The sequence below is a fragment of the Mustela nivalis genome (assembly GCF_964662115.1).
Source record: "Mustela nivalis genome assembly, chromosome: 5".
Lineage (NCBI taxonomy): Eukaryota > Metazoa > Chordata > Mammalia > Carnivora > Mustelidae > Mustela > Mustela nivalis.
Window position 1 is genome coordinate 25,761,501 of NC_139024.1, and position 21,893 is coordinate 25,783,393.

The 21,893-nt window shown below is 41.2% G+C and overlaps 1 protein-coding gene across 12 annotated transcripts in view; it reads left to right on the forward strand.

Moving 5' to 3' along the window:
• The window catches only part of LOC309864762 (uncharacterized protein), a 468,381-nt gene that overhangs the window by 250,638 nt on the left and 195,850 nt on the right, over positions 1-21,893 (forward strand). For 5 of the 12 annotated variants that reach the window (XM_082730547.1, XM_082730548.1, XM_082730549.1 and 2 more), the window contains one exon: positions 3,475-3,581. The exons of 6 other annotated variants lie outside the window; for them this stretch is intronic. In XM_082730547.1, the coding sequence (XP_082586673.1) occupies positions 3,475-3,581 (107 nt within the window). The remainder of the gene's footprint in view (positions 1-3,474; positions 3,582-21,893) is intronic. One more of the 12 variants, XM_082730546.1, reaches the window with a different exon arrangement.

The following is a 21,893-nucleotide window of genomic DNA, read 5'->3' on the forward strand; positions in this document are numbered from 1 at the left end:
TTTGGCGTTTATTGACGTCTTATAATTTTCAGCTCTGTATCAGCCCTGTAGGAGACACAAAAGGCCTTGTTCTCCCAGGCTTGGGTGGGTTTGGCTTTCATGTCTTCATGTCAGTGCTTTGGAAGCAGGTTAGTAAAAATTATCTTCTGGTCCTTAAAAGCCATCCAAATGGACAGTTGACAGGTCAGCCTAGTCTCAATTGGGAGGTTAGTGAAAATGTCACAAAATATGCTAGGCATGGATGTTGACGTTTCTGATATAAACTGTAATTGAAGCTAGAAATGGTGCAATATAAATCCTTTCTTATGACAAGCACGATCCCCAGGAGTGAGACCACAGGCTGATTCATTTATCTTTCATATGTTTTAGAACAAGCACAAATTTTCCAAAATCTTAAGTTGTCTATTTGAGGAATATATTCCTAAGAGCGATAAAAATGAAGATATTCCTGGCACTAACATCTCCTGAGTTATAAGGATAAGAATCTCTAAAATACAACTTAAAAAAACCTACAGTGTTGCATGCATTTTTTTCCGGACCTCTTTTATTGGCAGAAAAATATTGTCTTTTAGGAAGGGAAATGCTAGCCTCATTATTAGTTTGACTCTGTAGACACCCCGTCTGAGGAAAAAAAAATGATATGAATAGTAACAACCCCAAAATAAATTCGTGCTGGCATTCACCAATCTCCTTTGAGGAATAAAAACTAGATTTTGTTCTTATAAGTGTTTACATTTTGTATACCTGGAAAATCTTATCAATTAGCAAGGAAAAGGCAAAGCCATGGCAATTGAGGTCAAGAGAACTTATACTGGGTCTGAAAGTACCAGGATAGAAGGAAGACCTCTGCCACCCTCTCAGAACACCAAACTCAGATCTTTCTCATATTAAACATTCACTAAACCCAGAAGGCTTGCACTACGGTGCTTGCCATTCAAAATGTTCAAACTGACTTTTAGAATTCTTCACGTCACTGGGAGGAAGGGGATCAATGAACTTCCAGCTAAACACTCTCTTGAATTCTAGTTGTGGTTTTTTTGTTGTTGTTGTTTCTTGTTTCTTTGTTTTTCTTCTTTTTCTTTCTTTCTTTCTTTTTCTTTTGGTCCTTCCCACTCTATTCCCAAGAACCAAATTGAGTTCACCCAAAAAAAAAAAAAAAATTAAACTATTTAAGAAGTCACGTGCTTAAACTTTGATACTAACTCTAAAAACAAGAGGCCTAAGGTCTTGGATTCATTTGTTTGGACGTGCTCAGGGTGGCGGGAATGGGGGGGGGGGATGCGGGGGTTGTTTTATTGTTTTGCATTCCAGTCCTTTTTGCATTTACCAAGTGACTAATACTCTTTGGCAATATCAGTTTATGCTGAACCCAGGACCCTTCATTCAGGCCATGTTTGCTCATGATTATTCAGGTATTTCTGTGAAGTTAGCTGGCCCAATCACAAAACTCTGTATGGGTGACATAATATTTTCTCATTTGTTTTCTTATTTGATCCTTAAAACTGACCTGTGAGGTTGAGTGAAAAGGTTTCCACCTTCCACGGACAGGGAACGTAGACCCAGAGAAACTAATTTAGACTCAATTATCCTGATTTCAGCCTTAGTAAGTAGCAGGGCCCCGGCTTACAACTAGGTTTCCTCTCTCTAGGCTCAGAACTGCTCACAGAACACAGAAGGCGGTGTCTGGTCAAAGAAGTTGTGGGCTGGGTGTAAATCCCCACCCTGCCTTAATTGCTTACTTCACTAGAGATAAGACCTTTCAGAGAAGTCAGTGGCTCAGGCGGGAAGACGGCCAGCTGGTCGTCAAATCTCTGAATACTTATCTTTATTTAGCGAGGGTATCGATAAACTGATTTTCTAATAACAAAAATTCACCCTATCTTTGTTTTAAACAATAAGTCCATTCCCTTGCCCTATAGTTCCGGTTCCTTTAAGTCCATTCCCTTGCCCTATAGTTCCGGTTCCTTTAAGTGTTAATGGTCCACATATGCCTCATTAAAGACCTAGAACAACGTCAGGAGAAGGTCCACCCCGCAGCACATTACTTGAGAAAGCCCCTTTGGCTAAAACCCCTTTCCAAGCCTCTCCTCTCTCTCCCTTTCCCTTTCAGTGCCCCTCCACCCCAATTCTGAACCCTGATGGCAGGTCTTAATGCTCCTGAAATCTCTCTCCCTTTCTTGGCAGAGGAGCTTAACTGCATCTCAGCTGCTCTCCCTCTAAAGAATAATAGAAATCTTCAATTGTGTCAAAGATCATTCCACTGAGAATAAAGACTTCCTTGAACTCAACAAACCAAAGAACCAGGGCTCAGCAGCAGACTCTATCTGATGAGGAGTAAGGCAGTAAGGAAATTGTTAAAATATGTATGTAAATTCTGTCTTGCTATTTGATTAAATTCAAATGAGGGATTAATACATATGCTAAGCAGAAGCGGGGCCATTTTGTATTTCACTAGTTATGTAAGAAACCATGGGATAAAACTATTCTGAGTTGACATCATATTCCCAATCAATTTCAAAATGTTTAAATTCCTTTCATTGTGTTTTTTCAACCTTTTTAGAAGATTTAGTAGTTCTAAAGTAGCCTCAAAATACATGATGCAAAATTTATAGCACTATAGGTAGAAATTTAAAAATAGAAAACCTACTAGATGTCAATACATCTTAATTATTTGAAGATCAAAAAAAATCATTAAAATACAGTGCATTTGAGTAACAGAAGTAATATGCATGATCTGATAGGCACACCTACAGATCTTGTACCCAACAATTAGAGAATATATATCCATCTTAAGCACACTGAAACATTTTTCAAAACAAAACCCAAAAAATTAATGTAAAACAACTAAGAAGGAAGAGCTGCTGTGATATAGAGAAGCATTAACTTGATTTTCCTTTTTTTTTTTTGAGTATATATATTAATTAATTTATTTTTTTCAGTGTAACAGTATTCATTGTTTTTGCACCACACCCAGTGCTCCATGCAATCCGTGCCCTCTCTAACACCCACTACCTGGTTCCCCCAACCTCCCACCACCCCCGCCCCTTCAAAACCCTCAGATTGTTTTTCAGAGTCCATAGTCTCTCATGGTTCACCCCCCCTTCCAATTTCCCCCAACTCCCTTCTCCTCTCTAACTCCCCTTGTCCTCCATGCTATTTGTTATGCTCCACAAATAAGTGAAACTGTATGATAATTGACTCTCTCTGCTTGACTTATTTCACTCAGCATAATCTCCTCCAGTCCCGTCCATGTTGCTACAAAAGTTGGGTATTCATCCTTTCTGATGGAGGTATAATACTCCATAGTGTATATGGACCACATCTTCCTTATCCATTCGTCCGTTGATTTTCCTTTTAAATTTTTTCTTAATTTTGAGCATTACTAGCACTGAGCACAGTGCGTGTGGTCATTGTTCCCGAAGCCACTATCATCACCCTTGTGAAACCCATCCATTTTTTTTTTTCCATTTGCAGACCCTACCAAGAGTTGAGAGAGTACTGCTTACATCTTTGACAACAGAACTCAATAGTATGAGCAATCTGATTCAGCTGTTCATGTTTATTCTTTCAGCTTTATTGAGGTACAATTGACAAAATAGTAAGATATTTAAAGTGTACATCGTGAAAATTTGATATACATATACATTGTGAAAGGATTCCCACAGTCAAGTTAATTAACGTAGCCATTACCTCACATATTTGCTTTATTTTATTTTGAGTGAGAACATCTAACTTCTATTCTCTTAGCAAATTTCAATGATACAATATGGTGTTATCAACTATAATCTCCATGTTATACATTAGATCCCCGAACCTAATGCTATCTTATAACTGAAAGTTTGTACCCTTTTATAAATCTCTTGCTATTTCCTCTACTCCCCAACCCCTGGCAAATGCTTTTCTACTTCTAAGAGTCTGATCTTTTTTAAATTAAGATTTTTTTTTTATTTAAGGTTTTTAAGATTTTCCAAGATTTAAGAGACATCATTCAGTATTTGTCTTTCTCTATCTGGCTTATTTCCCTGAGCATCGAGATCTGTCTGTGTTGTCACAGAAGGCAGAATTTCCTCCTTTTCTCATGGCTGAATAATATTCCATTGTATATATGAACGACACCCTCTTTTTCCACTGAGTCATTGATGCACGTTTAGATTGTTTCCATGCCTTGCGTCTTGTACATAATGCTGCAGTATACACTGGAGTGCAGATATCTCTTCAATAACCTGTTTTCATTTCCTTCAGACATATACCCAGAAGTGGGATTGCTGGGTCATATGGTAGTGCTCTTTCTAATTTTTTGAGAAACTTCTGTACTGTTTTCCATAGTGAGGGTACCAATTTACAGTCCTGTAATTTCCTTTTAAATAGTTCTTTTGGGGGTGTCTGGGTCACTCAGTGAGTTAAGCATCTGACTTCAGCTTGGGTCATGACCTCAGGGTCCTGGGATTAAGCCCCGCACTGGGCTCTCTGCTCAGCTTTCCCCTCTCTCTCTGCCTGCTGCTCTGCCTACTTGTGACCTCTCTCTCTGTCAAATAAATAAATAAAATCTTTTTAAAAATATTCTTAAATAGTTCTTTCGGCGGCTGCTCAATTGTATTGCTCTTTCATTGGGCTCTTTTCTAAACATTGGTTTTCTCATTTGGAAAGTGGGGATAGTATTTACATACATTGTTTTGATGAGAATTAAATGATAGGCCCTAATATAACACACCTAATCACAGTGTCTGTTCATGGGAGGTAATAGACAAAACAGTGCCCTCGCCCCTACCTACATATGCACACCGTACTTCTCCCATCACTCCAGACCCAACTCCCACCAAATACTGTTAACTTTTCTGGGGACAGGACCTTGTCTTTCTTCTCCTCCTCCTTCTCAGATGCCCCTTTCCTCCTTCTTCTTAAGACTTATTTTTTAGAGTAGTTGCAGGCTCACCCCAAAACTACAAAATTACAGAGATTTCTTAGACATTCCAGTCCCCACACATGCACAGCTTCAAGCCTCACAGCCTCTTCCATTTTCAACATTCCTCATCTCAGAGTGGTGCAATTGATGAACCTACGTTGACACATCATAATTACACAAAGTCCTTATTTTATATTTCAGTTCTTTCTTGGGATTGTACATTCTATGGGTTTATACAAATATATAATGACATGCATAATAAAATGTACAATGACATTGTATTTTTACTACCCTAAAAATCTTTTGTGCTCTGCCTATCCATTCCTCCTCTCATTCCCCCAACCATGACAACCTTTAATATTTTTACTGTCTCCATAGTTTTGCCTTTTCTAGAATGTCATATAATTGAGATCATAGAATAGGTAGACTTCCCAAATTGACTTCTTTCATTTGGTAATACACAGTCAAGTTTCCTCCATGTCTTTTCAATGCTTGATAGCTCAGTTCTTTTTAGCACTGAGTAATATTCCATTGTCTGGATGGACCACAACTTATTTATCCATTCACCTACTGAAGGATATTTTGGTGGCTTCCAAGTGTTGAATTATGAACAAAGTTGATCTAAACATTCACATGCATGTTTTCATGTGGACATGTTTTCAACTCCTTTGATTGGATACGAAGGAATATAATCAATGGATCATATGATAAGAGTATGTTAGTTTTTTTTAAAAGCAACCAAACTGTCTTCCAAAGTGGCTTTGCATTCCCAGCAGCAGTGAATGAGAGTTCTTCTTGTGCCACATCCTGTCCAGTGTTCCAAATTTTGTCCGTTCATGTAGGTGTACAGTGGCATCTTGTTATTGTTTTACAAACTTGACTTTTGATCCCCTATGCTTAGCATAACATGGCAGATGCTGAGTATAGAGAAGTCACTCCATAGACGGTTCTTACATGATTTTCCAGGTTAGATAGATTTTTCTCTTCCTCTCCCTTTTCATTCTCCTCTCAATTTCTGCACATATGTACATGCACATACCAAAACCATATGTACATACACATTTTAGCCTGAAATTTCCTTATATTTATCATTAATATGGACTTATATGACAATAAAAATATTATCTTTAGAAAAGAGATAAGAAGTCATAGTTACTCAACATGGTGAGCCATTGCTTCTTATACCTGAGAAAAAGTTAAAACTCCTTCATTCATTGAAATGATCATATCTGTGGCAAGCAGGACCTTAGTTCTCAAGGTTCTATCTGGAAGACATAAGTTCGCTTTCCTTATAAGAATGATTTTATCTGCCATGAGGGATAAAGGGGTCATTTGAAGTGACAGGGCCTGAAATGCTGGCTCCAAGAAACACTAAATAGCTAGTTTTTCTTAATTCTTCCTCTCTGGCTGAAGTATCACTAACCCCCACAACAGAGTTTGTGATCTGACTCATATTGTATTTGACTTCATTCTTAACCCATCTATGAGTGCTTTATAGATTAGTGTTGTGTTTTGGAGATACTAAGAATGCTGGAGAATTCAAATGAGGCTTTTAAAAATTGATCATTAATTTGGTAAATAAAAATGTTTAAGTTTGGCCCTTGGAATATAAACATTTTTAGGAAGTATATTAACTAGTTTGTTAATTCAATTATAATTAATATCTTCTATTATTTTTCTCTTACTCAAACACTACAGAACTTTTCCCTTGAGTCTCAATTATTCCACATCTTTTCACTGTGACCCAATCCTCAGTCACGCATGAAGCAACTCCCATGTGTTGTGCTTCATATTAGACAAGACACCAGGGCTGCAGTACACATGGAGGTTCACATGACATATGCCTAAATATTTCAAGTTTGCAAATGACCAAATATGATCTATCCTCCCACCATGATAAATATACCTTCATAACTACCTAGAAGGCCATGTTCAACTTAGAACCCTCTAATTCCTTGAGGCTCTAGGCCCCAGCTCTCCACCTAACTGCCTGTTCCTCCTAGTCCTGCTCTGACCTCATCACTGGATACCTCACATGCACACATCTAGACATTTTAGCCCGTTTATACAAATTCTGTCCATATGCTTCATGAAGAGCTGCCTTGGCCATCCTCAGATCTAGGAGTGAGCACACCTTCTTGGTTCCTTCTTGGAGGACAGATCTTGTCCGGGCCACAGAGGGAGGATTAGACCATCTGGACAGGCAACTCTTGGGCTCTAGGTAAGTGGAGTCTGGTCTAGAAACAAGGAGCCTGGGACCCAGGTAGACATGGAATCCAGGAAGGCCCATCCCTGGTCCTGCTGACTTCTCACCTCAGGTGTAGGGACAGTGCTGGAGGAAGGCCACGGTAGATTCTTGATTCTCTGAAGTATGTCCCTCCTTTTTCAGGGCTTAAGAGCAGTGTGTATGTTAGATAAGGAAGATCCTGACTAGGCTGCAGATTGTTATCTCATAGTCCACTGAGGAGACAGACAAACATATAAACGGTGCTACATAATGTGGTATATGCGGTAATTTAGATATGTGTATTGTGCTAGCATGACAGAAGAGGGTGGTGTCACTAGTCAAGTCAGGAGAAGTGTCACTGGAGCTGAGTCTTGAGAGATAAGAGTACTTACCAGCCAATGTACACCTGGATGAGATGGCAAGGAAGAGCAGTGCCTGAGTGGCTCAGTTAGTCAAGTGTCCAACTCTTGGTTTTGGCTCAGGACATGATCTCAGAGTGGTGGGATCGAGCCCCACAACTGGCTCTGGCTCACGGCAGAGTCTGCTTAAGATAGTCTCTTTCTCTCCCTTGGCCCTCCCCCCTTGCACGTGCGTGCACACTTGCTCTCTCCTTTTCTCTCTCTTGCAAATAGATAAGTCAATCTTTAAAACAAACAAATGGGATTTTGAGAAGACCTGGGCCCTTTGTTGGTCCCAGGTCATGTCACGTGTGTCCACCATGAGGCCGTGTACACAGGAACCACCTACAAATCAAGCAGGCTGGCGATACCTGCTCTGAAAGAAGGCACGATGCAGGCTTCCAAGATTATAGACCTTCCTTGCGCCGCGTTTTTCATGTTGATGAATAACTTGCCTTATGTACAAAATTTGATCTACCTGACTTAGTATTATTTCACAAAGAGTTTATCATGCAGTGAATCCAGGCCCTTCTGTTTCTTCTTCTCTATATGAATCCTTCATGGGATAGTCAGGAAAACAGTGCCATCCAAGAAAAATGGGCATTTAGAACTTCGGAATATAGTAGAGGGCTTGGATGAAGATGAGTTTATAATAACTGTGGAGTTTCTAAAACCATGTACATTTCTCAGGTCATTCTTACGCTTGTTTCTCATTGATAAGTGTTGGCTGTAACTGATTGCACATGCAGCTCTCAGATTTCATCTCCCCTTTATATTTACTTTCCCCATCCCAGAAATAACTGGGCTTTTTGTTCCTGCTGGCAATAATGTTCTGTGCCTAATGATTAAGAATAAATAATGGGGCACACATTTCACTGGCAATCTAGAAAACAAATCAGTTGAAAAGCTATGCCCTGAATTTCTCAACTATTCTTAAGATTGGGTCAAAGTACAGGAAGAAAATAAACTCTTGTTCAAATTCTTGCCCTGTTTAGTAAAATCTCCACGTGGAGGAAGCATATTCAGAGTAAACCCACGGACTTAGCTTCTAGTCCTACTGGCACACACTGATACATCGGCTAAGTTGCTTAACTTCTCACTGTAAGCTCTCCTATCTGCAAAGACGCATTTGATGGTGATCATCTCGTCATCAAGCATTTATTAAGCGCCTATTTCCGTGCGTGCCTGTACTAGGTACTCTACCAAGATGCCTGCCCATCAGAGATACAGTGAAGATCAATGAGATAACAAACCTAAAATGTTTTAATATCCTTGAAAGAAAGAAGCTGTGCCAAACCAAGAGATTCTGCATTTAAAGATGCATAAAAGTGAAGAATGGCCATCACAGTTTTTCTAATTTTAAATTGATTTAGTTGACATGGAGATAAGGATTCATCCCCGTGCAGAAAAGCTAGCACTATACAGAGACAAGCTCTGTTTCAGGGCCGGGAATGTAAGTACAGACTCCAGAGTCTCCAAGGGGATGAGGGTAGAAAGCAAGCCTGAATGAATAGTGGCAAATTTATCATAACTATACTGGTAATAAATAAATAAATAGCAAAATCCACAAAGCTTTTTATCCTCCAGTTGGGTTGCGCTAGCAGATTAATCCTCTGCCTTTCTCCACCCAGCTGTATGTACTGGGCAACGGACCCCTAGGAACTCTGTCACCAGTCTCCCTTGCCACAATGTTCCAGTTCAGTTTAGCCAACAGGAAGCCCCAGCAGGACATAGGAAGTGGGACAGAGATGGTGATCAGGGTGTTTTCTCCTGGCTCCCTGTCTTCTTCAGGTGGGTCTTTGGCAGGGACCACAGTCTCCACCAGCTTCCACGGGGATCAAATCCCATCATTTCCTCCCCTTGCCCTTTACACCTAACAGTGGTAACAGCTTCCCACTGTTGCTCATCTTTGGGTGCATCAACATCTCGTTTGTTTCTTTTGCCTGCCAACGCCTTTGTCAGTAGTTATTATTTATTAAGCTGTCCTTACTGGAAACATGTGGGGTGAATTGTGTTTCTTACCAGGACCCTGACGAATATATACATGCTTGAAAAAATTTTTTATAAAGTCCATTGAGACCCTTATGTAGATTTTAAGATATTTTTCATATGAAAAACAAAATATGTAAGTATTTGAATCAACCTCTCCACAAGATGTCCCTGAGATGTTTTGATTTCATTTCTTTAAATTTCTTGAACTGCTCACACAGGAGCATTAAAATCCTCTGATAAAACCATTTTTAAGCTGAGAACTCATTGTGAGAATATCATAGAAAGAGTGAGAAACCCCAGAGAATACTTTGCACGTTGTTCTTTTTCCTTTACGTGGTTGATGACGTGCATTTTAAGTCAGAAGAAAGGAAAACACTCAGTAATCTTGGCTTTTCTTAGGCAATAATGTGTCTTGCAGGTCTGGGAATCGGATTTTATTTAAGAGGTTACAATGTACATGGATTGAAGCCTTGTGTCACTCACAGAAAACACAATGAGGTGTCAGCAATCTGCCGTCTGGGAGGAAACTTACTTGATCCAGAGTTGACCTTTTGTGACTCATTTTACCTCCCTTCTGCACTATTAACTAACACACTACTGAGTGGGGAGCCGTAAATGAGTCCATTTCCCGCAAATAAGATTTTAATGAGATGCTCCAGTTGGTCACCCACCAACACAAGATGATAAAATGTTGATTCCTTCCCTCCCGCTAGTGATATAAACCCAGGTCAGTGTTCTTAAACCAAATTTAATTTTAGCCTACAAAATCATAACAGAACTGAAAATTAGGTCAAAATAAATCTGTCTCTGGTGGAAGTGACAGGGGACTTTTGCACAAAGCCAAGTGATCTCACACAAGAAGCCCATTCCTGCTTAGTGTCATGGCAAACACAACATTTTTCTAACAGTCATGCTTCATTTGGTAGGCTTTGGCTAACTAAGTCTTTTTCTGGGCTTAAGAATGGGCACTGAGGTAGGTTGGAGAACAGGAAGTTACATTCCAACCCTCTCTCCATGGGAGCTGGAAGGTCTATGTTAAAAAACATTTGTTTCCTCCCCACAACTTGTCTCTATTTTTTATTTTTGGATATTGATGGGTGAGAAGGGCACAAGGGGCACAGACATGATGAGGAACCAGTGAGGAGAGTTGGAGGAAGGAGATACAGGAAGAAAATCTTTATTTTCCCCATTGCATCGTCTATTTTTCTCCAAGTAAACAGTGCAAGTTCCAATAGCCTGAACCCAAAGGGACTTTAAAACTTCAACTGATCCTATTCATTTGGAACTTAGCCTATTGCTTGCAACATCTCTTATTGCTCCTAAGGTTAAAGACAATGAAAGATAAGAAGAAATAATGAGAAAGAAAGGGTTGAACTATAATATTAGCTAATCTAATTTTTGATTTTTAATTGTTCATTGATTTATTCATTCAACAAATATGTACTAGACACCTATTATGTGTTGCGTAGTCATATAGATACTGTGGATCCAAGGACAGAACAATGCTAAGTCCCTGCCCTCAAGGAGCTTACTTTTGAGTGGGCAAACAAAATAAACTAAAAGGCAAATTGATACATAACATGATATCTGCTTTCATAAATGCTAATGTTAGTGGCTACACCAAGAATTTACTGATCCAGAGCTCATCTACTCCTCACAACAACTCAAAGGGTGAGTTTATCATCTGTATTCAGAGCAGAAAAGAACTTGTTCCAGGTCATGCTAGGTGGAGCTGAGCTCAGGTTGGCCTGGCCTCATAATCTGGAGACAACCACGTAGGTTTGTTGGCTTCCCCTGGACCTTCATACATCTATCTGCCTGTCCTGAAAAGGCCTTCCCATCTGAGGGGAAGAGGAGACCCCAGAGAGAGCACTGGGGGGTCTCAGAACACTGCTTGCTTGTGAACTCATTTAGCAATTAACCATGGGCAGCCTTCTGGAAGCTACCATCTCTTTTCATTGAGATCTGTTACTGAAATATTTTATTTCTATTTAGCCTGATCCTGATTAAAATTTTTATCTCTGATTTTGCTATGAACTCCTTGAGGACCAGAAACACTTCAAAGATTTTAATCCTTAAAGGCTCTTAAGGCATTTACTTTGAACCCTGCACACAATGGACATTTAATATGGAGCTGACTTAGTTGATTATCTAGAAGAGACAGTCCTGAGAATGTGCTGAAGGGCCTTCATCATTATCTCAAGTCATAAGTGAGCTCCTTGTTCTTTATTTCTCACTTCAAGACAGGTAGGGCTAAATCTTAGGGCATTTCTTCTCTTAAATGTGGGGTTTGCCTTATAACACTTCCTTGGAAAGTAAAATAAACTGGTCCAAAGTATTTCAGTATAGCTGGAACTTCAAGGTACTCTGTTACCATGAAACATTCTATTTACAGAAAAGAACAGAATTGCTAGGCTTACCATTTAAACTGGGAATTTAAAAACACTCAAGGGGCACCTGGGTGGGGCAGTCGGTTAAGCATCCAACTCTGGGTTTCATTTCAGCTCAGGTCATGATCTCAGGGTCATGAGATTGAGCCCCGCATCAGCATCCACTCAGTGCAGAGTCTGAGATTCTCTCTCCTTCTCCCTCTGCCCCTCATGCTTGTTTTTTTTCTCTCTCTCTCAAATAAAGAAGAAATAAATCTTTTAAAAAATAACACACATGCACAAAACAAAACAGAACCTGGAGATAAAAAGATTTGCCAAACCAAGCCATGTTACAGGAGAAGCATTCCTCCAAGCACTAGGTTCCAAGAGCGTCCACTACAAACTGTGCTGCTCAGTGTCCAGAGCAGTAGGACGGCCTGAGTCCCTCCCATGACAGGCCGCTCTTTAACAAGAGGACTCTCCAGGCCCCCTCACTCCTATAAAACATTCCATTTCAACATATTGTTTCTTTTTCTGTTTTTCAACATAATGTTTCTTAAACAAGAATGCAGAGCCAAGCAGCAAGAACATATAAAAACAAATTCAGCCTTTGCGGATGTGTAAATACCCTGGCCCTGCCACTCTTCCCTCAAAATTTACTGGAGCCCGGGAGGCTGGAGCAGCGTGACGCTGACAGGAAGTGCTTTCAAAGTACAATCAGGTTTTAGTCACACAACTGTGATCTTTCTGAGCTGTTACGTGTAGTTATCCCATAATTTGAGAAAAAAAATATATATATATATGGATGTAAAAACGTTTTATTGGAGTAATTACTTCAGGATGTAAGGCAGCTCCCCACCCTGCTGAGCCGACTTCCCGCCCTTTTAACATTTCCTGGGTCACTCACTGTACCAGCCCTCTCCTCTCTTATTTTGATCACCTCAGAACTGGCAGTCAGAAAGGGCTCTCCTTAGGAACCGGTTCAGCCTCTCTGAGGGAGAGTTGCTAACCTGATTCTAGAAAAGGAGCAAGTATGACATTGTTTTGCTGTTCAAACTCATGTGAATTGGCATCTTTGGGCCGGGCATACTGTCATGATGAGAAACCACAGCCCCCAACAGCTATGTGTACGTCCAGTGGGGGAGGACTGGTTCCAGATATCGCTCATGTCCCGCGTGAGACCTCCGACACCTAGGAGTCCGTTTGCTTGTGTTAAAGACTTAGGTGCAAAATCAAGACACGTGGGGCGCCTGGGTGGCTCAGTGGGTTAAGCCGCTGCCTTTGGCTCAGGTCATGATCTCGGGGTCCAGGGATCGAGTCCCGCATCGGGCTCTCTGCTCAGCAGGGAGCCTGCTTCCTCCTCTCTCTCTCTCTGCCTGCCTCTCTGCCTACTTGTGATCTCTCTCTGTCAAATAAATAAATAAAATCTTAAAAAAAAAATAAAAAGACACGTATGGAAGAGGATGAATGAAAATAGGAAAATAAGACATCAAGTGATTAGAGGCTGATGATCAAACGGAGTCAGGGAAATCCTTCCTTCCTTCAATCCACAAGTATTTTTTTTTTTTTATATATGTCAGGCACTCTGCTAGATTCTGTGACTAGAAAGATGAAATACAGTCCCTTTTAAGAGTATATGAAAGCAAGAGACAGGTTCAGCATTTGTAGGACAGTGTATTATCTTGCTAGGGCCACTCTAATACCATAGATTGGGTGGCTTCCACAATAAAAATTTATTTTTCACAGGTCCAGGGGCTAGATGTCCAAGATTAAGTTGTCAGCAGGCTTGCCTTTTCCTGAGGCCTCCCTCTTTGGTTAGCAGATGACACGTTCTTGCTGTGTCCTCACAGGGCCCCTCCTCTGTGTACAGGTATCTCTAGTTTTTCTCCTCTCCTTATGCAGACACCAGTCTTGTTGGGTTAGCCCCCCCTCCCCCCGCAATGTCCTCATTTTAACTTAACCATGTCTTTCAAAACCTTACTTTCTATTTCAGTGACATTCTGAAGTACTGAAGATTAGGACTTCAACACGTGAATTTGCAGGGGGGAGGACACTATTAAATTCATATAAACTAGGATAGTGTTTCCTCAGGGTACTTGGGAAGCACAGAAGAGGGGGGACAGTCAGAGAAGCTTCACAGAGCATCTGAAGAATAACCAGATCTTATAAGATAGATAGCGATTGGCCTGAGGTGCCAATGGTGAACTCTTCCCACAGAAGGAATAGGATCTGAATTAAGAACCCATGAGTCGGGGCACCTAGGTGGCTCAGTGGGTTAAGCGTCTGCCTTCATCTCAGGTCATGATTTCAGAGTCCTGGGATCGAGCCCCACATTGAGCCCTGCATGGGGGGGGGGGGGTCTCTGCTCAGCAGGGAGCCTGCTTTGTCCTCTCTCTCTCTGCCTACTCGTGATCAGTCTCTGTCAAATAAATAAATAAAATCTTAAAAAAAAAAAAAAAAGAACCCATGAGTCCATGGTGACATTACGTACTGTTAGAACCCATATTTTTAGTCCCTTATTTTTAGTCTAAAAATTCTGCAATGGTATATGCCCTTACAATACAAAGATACAAAATAACGATGTGTACAAGTAGAAAAGATATTTGGAAACAGGAATGATTGTTGGCATTGGACGGAAGCTGAGCTTAAAGTTTAGTTGAAGCAATGCAATGATAGAATGTGGGGGTGTAAAATGGGTGCAAGGGAAGAGACGGAGGCCATGAGAGGCCTCCACAGCAACCATTTGTTTCTTACGTGCTCTGGCCCACTGTGTGTGTACTTCTTGGGCCAACAGCAATTCTGTATCACACAGTATTCTTCTAGGCTCCAGCCCCCCAGGAACCTCTACCTGAGACACAAACGAATGAGGTCCACACTCCATTGCTCTGTATGGACTTTATTGTTCAGCAGATAGTTTTCCCTCTGAAAGAGGCATTAGGAGCCAAAAGTTTCTGGATTTGCAGTCCCCGGAATCACGCCGGAACTCTGTCGGATTAATACGATTGTAGTTTGTGGTAGAGAATTAAAGAGATGAAAAATTCTCTGGCTTATATTTGTGTAATATCGCCGTGCTGCATCCCAAAAAACCAGCCTCCATTTTCCCAGCTCAGAATCAGTGACAGTAATAATGATTTGAATTTAAAACTAAAATTGGGTAATTTGGGGGTTGGAGAATAGAGGAAATTATGGATGGAATCAAAGAGTTATATTCCTCAGAGGAAGCTGCAGGTGGGTAAAACAATTCATTTGAGTTTGGTTTTGAGGATTAAAAGGGGGAAATTCTTTTTCAGAGGCACTGAAAAATGTAAGCAGTATGTGATTCAAAGATGTCCACCATATGGATTTGAATGGATCAGTTTTCAGAGAACAGTGACATCAGAGAGCAATTCTCAACTTCTGAAGCCCTGTGAGCCCAGGAAGCAGGGGGAGCTTGAAATGCCCTGAAATTAATTTTCCTGCTTTTATGATTTTAGCCAGTGTTTTCATTTTAGTATTGATACCCAGAAGCAGTTTCTCAAAGGACTCATTTTTTTTTTTTAAATCGCATCCAATAAGCAAATGACACTATTCATTTACTTGAATAAGTAGAATACAGATTTCAAAAATTGTGGAATTGTGTCAAGTTCAAATGACCAAGATCAAATTTACATACATGGAAGCCAACTAGGGGATTTACTCAAGATTATTATAACTTTGAAATGTGTACTTAAGTAAGCTGCCCAAGGAAACAGAGGTTAGCACCAGAATTAAAAGCCTGTAAATGTTTTACTTTGTTTCCATTTGTGTCCCTAAATTTCTTTGAGCTTTTGATAATTCTTTGTTTGACTCCATTTATCTATTTTTAGTTTTTATTATTAAATTCATAAGCTCCCTCCATATTTAGTATAATACCACAACAATGCACAGTTCAATGAATTTTTATTGACATGTGAATTTCAATCCCAGTCCCAGCAAGAAAGTTTTACATTATCTAATCCATTCATCTCAGTTGTCCAGAAGAAACTTCAGGCATGAAAAGGGAAAACCAAAAAAGAAAAAAAAAGAAAAAGGAAAAACACTTCTCAGGGACACAAAGTGATTCAATAGCAGAGCTAAACCTCAACTACAACTCCTGGGTCCTCTATTCTAGCACCTTCTTCCACCTCTCCTCTTCTTCCAGAAGATTATCTTGCCTGGAACCTTCTGGGTCCTCCTTCCAGTCAGGATCTGATCAAGTGGACAGAAATTGAAGTTGAAGATGAATAGAAAGTGACCATGGTCATTAATGAGGTGTGGGATTTATCACAAATCAGAGTCAAATTCAGATGAGTTTTGTTTGAATTGTGAATTGTTTTTCAATTATTCACATTCCTCCTTCTTTTCATTAAATCAGAATGTGAAAAGCAACACGGACCTTCAATCTAGATTTTCACAGGAGACTGTGGGACAAGAACTATCTATCCTCATGGCTTCTCCACCACATTTACAGATATTATGGGCCTTTGTTTGGCCAAAGTTCTGTTTGAAAAAGGTTTTTAATTCGGCGGTCAGTTTCCTTCGCATAAAAAAAATCACGATTCATCTCCAATTACGTGCGTGAAAGTGGAAATTAGGGAAATCCAAAGATGTATGGCATGGTCTCTGCACTCGTAAAACTTATGGTAGTAGAAATTTTCAGTTAAAAAATGAAACTTTTCAACTTCAAAACATTCCTAGCCTGCCAGTTAGTAACGGTTGCGTGTTCTTCTTTTTGCATTTACTGGAAGGAGAAATCCTAATAGTTTAGTGGGAAAGGGCATCACTGGGGTTTTCCGCCGGCATTCTGGAAGGAAGCATGCACAATTTCAGACAATACAATAACGTTCTTCCAGCAAGAAGGAGCTCGTTCAGTGCCTAAAAGTGGTTCAAGGCAAAAGTTCCTGAGAGAAAGTAGTTCGGGCGAGACTTAAATGGAATCCTAAGGGACCAGCTTCCCTGGTCGTTTCATAACGCTGCCACAAGAGGAAAACAAAAGATTTTTCTCCTCCCACTCTTCTCTGGACTTCCACTGTCTGGACTCCTGTGAGTGACGGCTGAAGGCAGCAATGCTACTACCAAGGCTCTACTTGGTTTCCCCTATTTTGGGAGGGTTGGGGTGGGGGTGAGGGTCTCTCCTGCCTCTAGGATCCCTCTAAGTATCATGAAATTCTTTATTTTTACTTACGAACACAAAATTCTAATTTTCATAATGGTCAATGAAACTTGTATTCATGAATATGAAATGTTAACTTATAAATATGTAATACAGCGGTTCCCCGCGCAGTACCTGTCCCTACTCCTGGGTTTCCTCTGGGCAACCTGATTCTTCGGCCTCTCTCTTGCAAACCAGGCCCACAGGACCTCATCCCCCTCAGGAATTAGCAACCACCCGTTGTCCTAGCTTAATGGAGCAGAATCCATTTTTTTAGCCAGCTCAGTTTACCTCTACAGATAGGTATGAAGGGTCAGTCCATTTGTTAACATAGAAACACAATCATGAAAGTAAGGACACAATGGGGACATTCAAGAATAGAGTGGCTTAATTTTTATTTTATTTTATTTGTTTATTTGATAGAGAAATAACAAGTGTTGCAGAGGCAGGCAGAGAGAGGGGAAAGCAGGCTCCCTGCTGAGCAGAGAGCCCAATGCGGGGCTCGATCCCAGGACCCTGAGATCATGACCTGAGCCAAAGGCAGAGGATTAACCCACTGAGCTACCTACGCGCCCCACAGAGCGGCTTTAAAGACTGTAAACGTTTCTTTATCTATATCTATTTTAAACTCTCTGGCAACTGTGCAAAGCTGAAGTTACTCGGCCTGGGTTAACTGTAGTTACCACAAAATAAAAGAAGCCATTGAAATGTTTTTGTTTCCCTCCTCATGATGATGTAGCCAGGTTGTCTCTTTTGGAAAGAAAAGTTTAGATCTCTGCCCCTACCAAAGCCTTTCCTTCACACATTTAAAATATAAATTGAGGGGCGCCTGGGTGGCTCAGTGGGTTAAGCCTCTGCCTTCGGCTCAGGTCATGATCTCAGGGTCTCCAGATGGAGCCCCACATTGGGCTCTCTGCTCAGCAGGGAGCCAGCTTCCCCCTCTCTCTCTGCCTGCTTCTCGGCCTGCTTGTGAGCGCTCTCTCTCTGTGTCAAATGATAAATAAATAAAATCTTTAAATATATATATATAAATAGAACCCCTGAAGGACAGTGTCGGGAGAGCTGGTCTTACCACCGGTGTTCTGACTTTGAAGTGTCTGTTTTTGCTCTGTTCTTTGGTCACGATGAGTGGAGGTGGGGCTTTCCTGGAAGCTCTGTTGTGGCGAACTGGCCCAGACCTGGCCTTCCCCACTCAGACCATGTGAGCAGACCCACGACCTCACCATCACCCTGCCTCGGGACAGCAGCAGAAAGCACGGTCCATGTCACAAGAGTTCTATTTAAATCCCGCCGGGAGAAACCCGTCCTCAGAGTCACGGTTGGCGGAGTCAGGGGCAGACTGTGCGTGTCTTTCCTTTCCTTTCCAGGGTCGATCCCTCGTGTTTAAAGTAGGAGACTCTCAAAGTCAGGAAACTAGTCAGACGTCCGAGCTATGCAGTGACGCTGAGGGCCCTGCAAACCGGAAACAGACATTTACAGTATCCCTTTCCAGCTCAGTTAGTTCCAGATATCTCCCTCTGATGCTAAGGGGAGTGGGCTCTTGGCCCAAAGTTCAACCTGGGCAGAGACAAGGTATAGTTCACCAAGGTCACTTTTTTTTGTTTGTTTTTACTGTTTAGAGAGTTGGGTGTGTAATGTTGGCGCTTTTACAAGAGGCTGGTAGAGGGAGAGGAAAGAGAAAAAAGTAAGACTGTTTTTAATTCATCAAACTACTGCTGATCTCAGAATAATAAACACAAGTCTGTTTCCTTGATGATTTTATAAATCACAAATATTTGGGTAAGGAATTTGATAAGTGCCCTGACCATAGAAATTATTTACCAAAATGATGCATCAGTAAAAACAAACAAACAAACAAACAATCAAACAGTGATCTCCACAAAACCCTTGAGTATGTCTGTGACATTCTTCGGTCTGGTTCCCAAGGTCCTTAGTCATCATTTCCCTCATCTTTTGAACTTGATCAAAGCAATACGAGGGCCTCTGAGGGGAAAGATTGGTTCCATTATGCAAAAGGCAATAAGGTAGTGCCCTTCCCAGCAGTTAATCAACAGGAATGTTGTAAAATACCGTGTGGTTTTCAAATACCAAGGCGGAAGTTTTCTGGTTTATAGCCTCCCTAGTCATCCTGGCTGGTCTCTGGCTTTTTCAGGCATTGCTGACTGATTCCACACTAAGCCAGACTGGTGAGGCTGGAGACTTGCTGTCCCAGGTAGACCAGACCTCTGCCTGATGCTTACCTACAGCGGCCCTCCCAGCCGCCAGACCTGGGCTTCTCCCACAGACCCCAGCCAGAGGTCTGGAATTTCCACAGCGCTGAGTTACTGTAAGAGCCTCCCAACTTAAGTCACTGACCCAAACAGGCAGCAAATTGCATTTAAATGAGCAACGCAGGCCCTGAGGAAAATAGGAGGGAGAATATAAACTGTGGTCACTGCATTCTTCTGATATTTGAAAATTAAAATGGAAATATTTTGTCCACTTGGATTTCTGGGAAATTTAGAGTGGGAAAATTCTTCTGAAGGTCTTGGAAGTAGGGTATCACTTTTTTAATTGAACGATTACCAAGGAAAGAGTAATGAAATTATATTCTATTTGTTTATTTGTTCAGCAAAAAATTGTTTTGAGCAACTTTCTTGGCCAAGGCCCAGATAGGGTCTGAAGAGACGACCATGAACAGGAAGGGTCGGGTTCAGTGGGCTGATCAAGAATGGAAAACACGTACCCCTGGCATGATGGTTCTCTTAAGGTGAAGCATCTCCTTACTATGTGTAAAGGGAAACACAAGGGAACCATCCACCTCCCAGGAATCTCCCATTTCTTACAATAGTTTTTCCAATTAGAACCTCAAGAAGTTACAGGTTATCAAAACCCACATCCTGACGACCATGCTCTGCCGGGTGATTCCAGAGTCGTCGAGTCCCTGAAGAGCAGCTCCGTGCTATTTACACGTGGGAGGGATATTCTCTCTGCTTCCGAAACTTAAAATGCATCGTGAAAGGATGAAGGGGGGACGCCTGGGTGGTTCAGTTGGTTAAATGTCTGACTCTTGATTTGTCTTAGGTTGTAATCTCAGGGTTGTGGGATCGAGCCCCACATTGGGCTCCACGCTCAGCATGGAGCCTGCTCAAGATTCTTTCCTCTCTAGGATGACTCCAGCCATGCAGCAGGAATCCCATAGTCCTTCAAGACAGGAGTAGATGGTTTGGCTTTCTGAATGCCTTCTTAATCAAGTTGATAAAGTTGGTCCCTAATCTAAATCAGGAAAATACCTGCTTTTAACCACATTTGTCTCAGGGTCTTTGAGTTACGTGATAGATCCTTAATCCAAGTCACAGATTGTTCTAGGGGACTGAAGGACTCAAAACAGCTTAAACGTGGCACTGGAAAGCAGAAGACTCTATATGTCCAGTTTATAACAAGCCAGAGAGGAACAGGAGTGTCCGGCAGCTCAGAAAAGGGTGGCTCATGACAGGTGGATATAAATGAAAGGGAGGAGGCTTCCAGGCAACAGCCTTGTTCGTAATGGAGCCTTTTCACATGATAGTTACATGTTATACACAAACATTTTGCGCAAGAAAACAGATTGGATTTAGAAAAGACTTTTCTTTTGAAAAGCTCAAAGAAAACTCACTATCGCATCTAAGACTAGATATGTTGGAGGTTCTCTCCGTGTGAGCCTGACATCATGCTAACTATTTAAGTGGAGGTCAGAAGAACTTTCCAACTTGGTAAGACCATGTTATCCTTATACAATATCTTTCATTTGAGCAGTATTTCTCCCAGTATTTATGGCTTATTTTATGGGTAGAGAAACTGAAATGGCTAACCATTAACAGGTTGTGTTTTCTCAAAGTTACCCAGTAGGTAATTAGTAGATTTAAGAAAACAATCCAAGACTGCAAATTCCCGGTTTCTTGGCCTTTCCCCCTTAGACCTTTATACCTTAGATCCTAAATGCAATACCATAAGAATGTAAGAAACATTGTATAAAGGACCTCAGGAGACTATTGCCTTATTACTGTCACAAGACATTTTGATGAGGAGCTTGATAGGTAAGCTTGATGGTTACTGAATATGATTTTCTTTCAAATTTAACTGCTCTTAAAGGGAGTCTTTAAAAGCAGGAATCTTATCCTGGTCCCTTAGATTGTGGCATCCACCAGAAAAACATACTTATTAAGCACTATACAGGTGCTCAGGGCTGGTATAACACAGCCTTTACGCCTACCCTGATGATGAGTATTGGTCCCTGGGCTCACGGAAACCCTGCTGCGCTTCTCTCACTCTGTGTCCCTCTGGGACAAAAGAACGGACCAAATGCCATCCAGGTTTGTGGGCTGTGCCACTGCTGACATCAGAGATGGGCACAGCTTTGGAATGTGGAAGGTCTAGGTAGCCGAAGCACTTAGGTAGAAGAAAAGACAAAGAAAAATTAATTAATTTGCCAAGTCCCTCCTTTCAGATTGCAAAATCAAGTATCACTTCCTTGTGGTGCCGAGCTCCCATTTGTCATCCTCCTCTTTGGGTCCCAGTTGGCGGTTCCAGAGACACTCAGGAGTTAGTGTGGTGTTCACCGTGGTTGCAGATGGTGACTGAGGAACATTTTACAATACGAGGTGCTCTGGTATTACTCCTAAATTGTACATCCAGAGGGCTCAACATACCACTTGTGAATCATGATATTGATTCTTTACTTGAGCATAAATACTAAAGCATATATAACGCAGACCTCGAGTAGGACAGAGGAACCCATAAATACAACATGTAGATCTGTTCACAGGTTGTTACCTTACCATGGAGCCTTGGGCAGGTCATAACTTCTCTGAGTTTTTGTTTCCCCATTTGTAAAAGA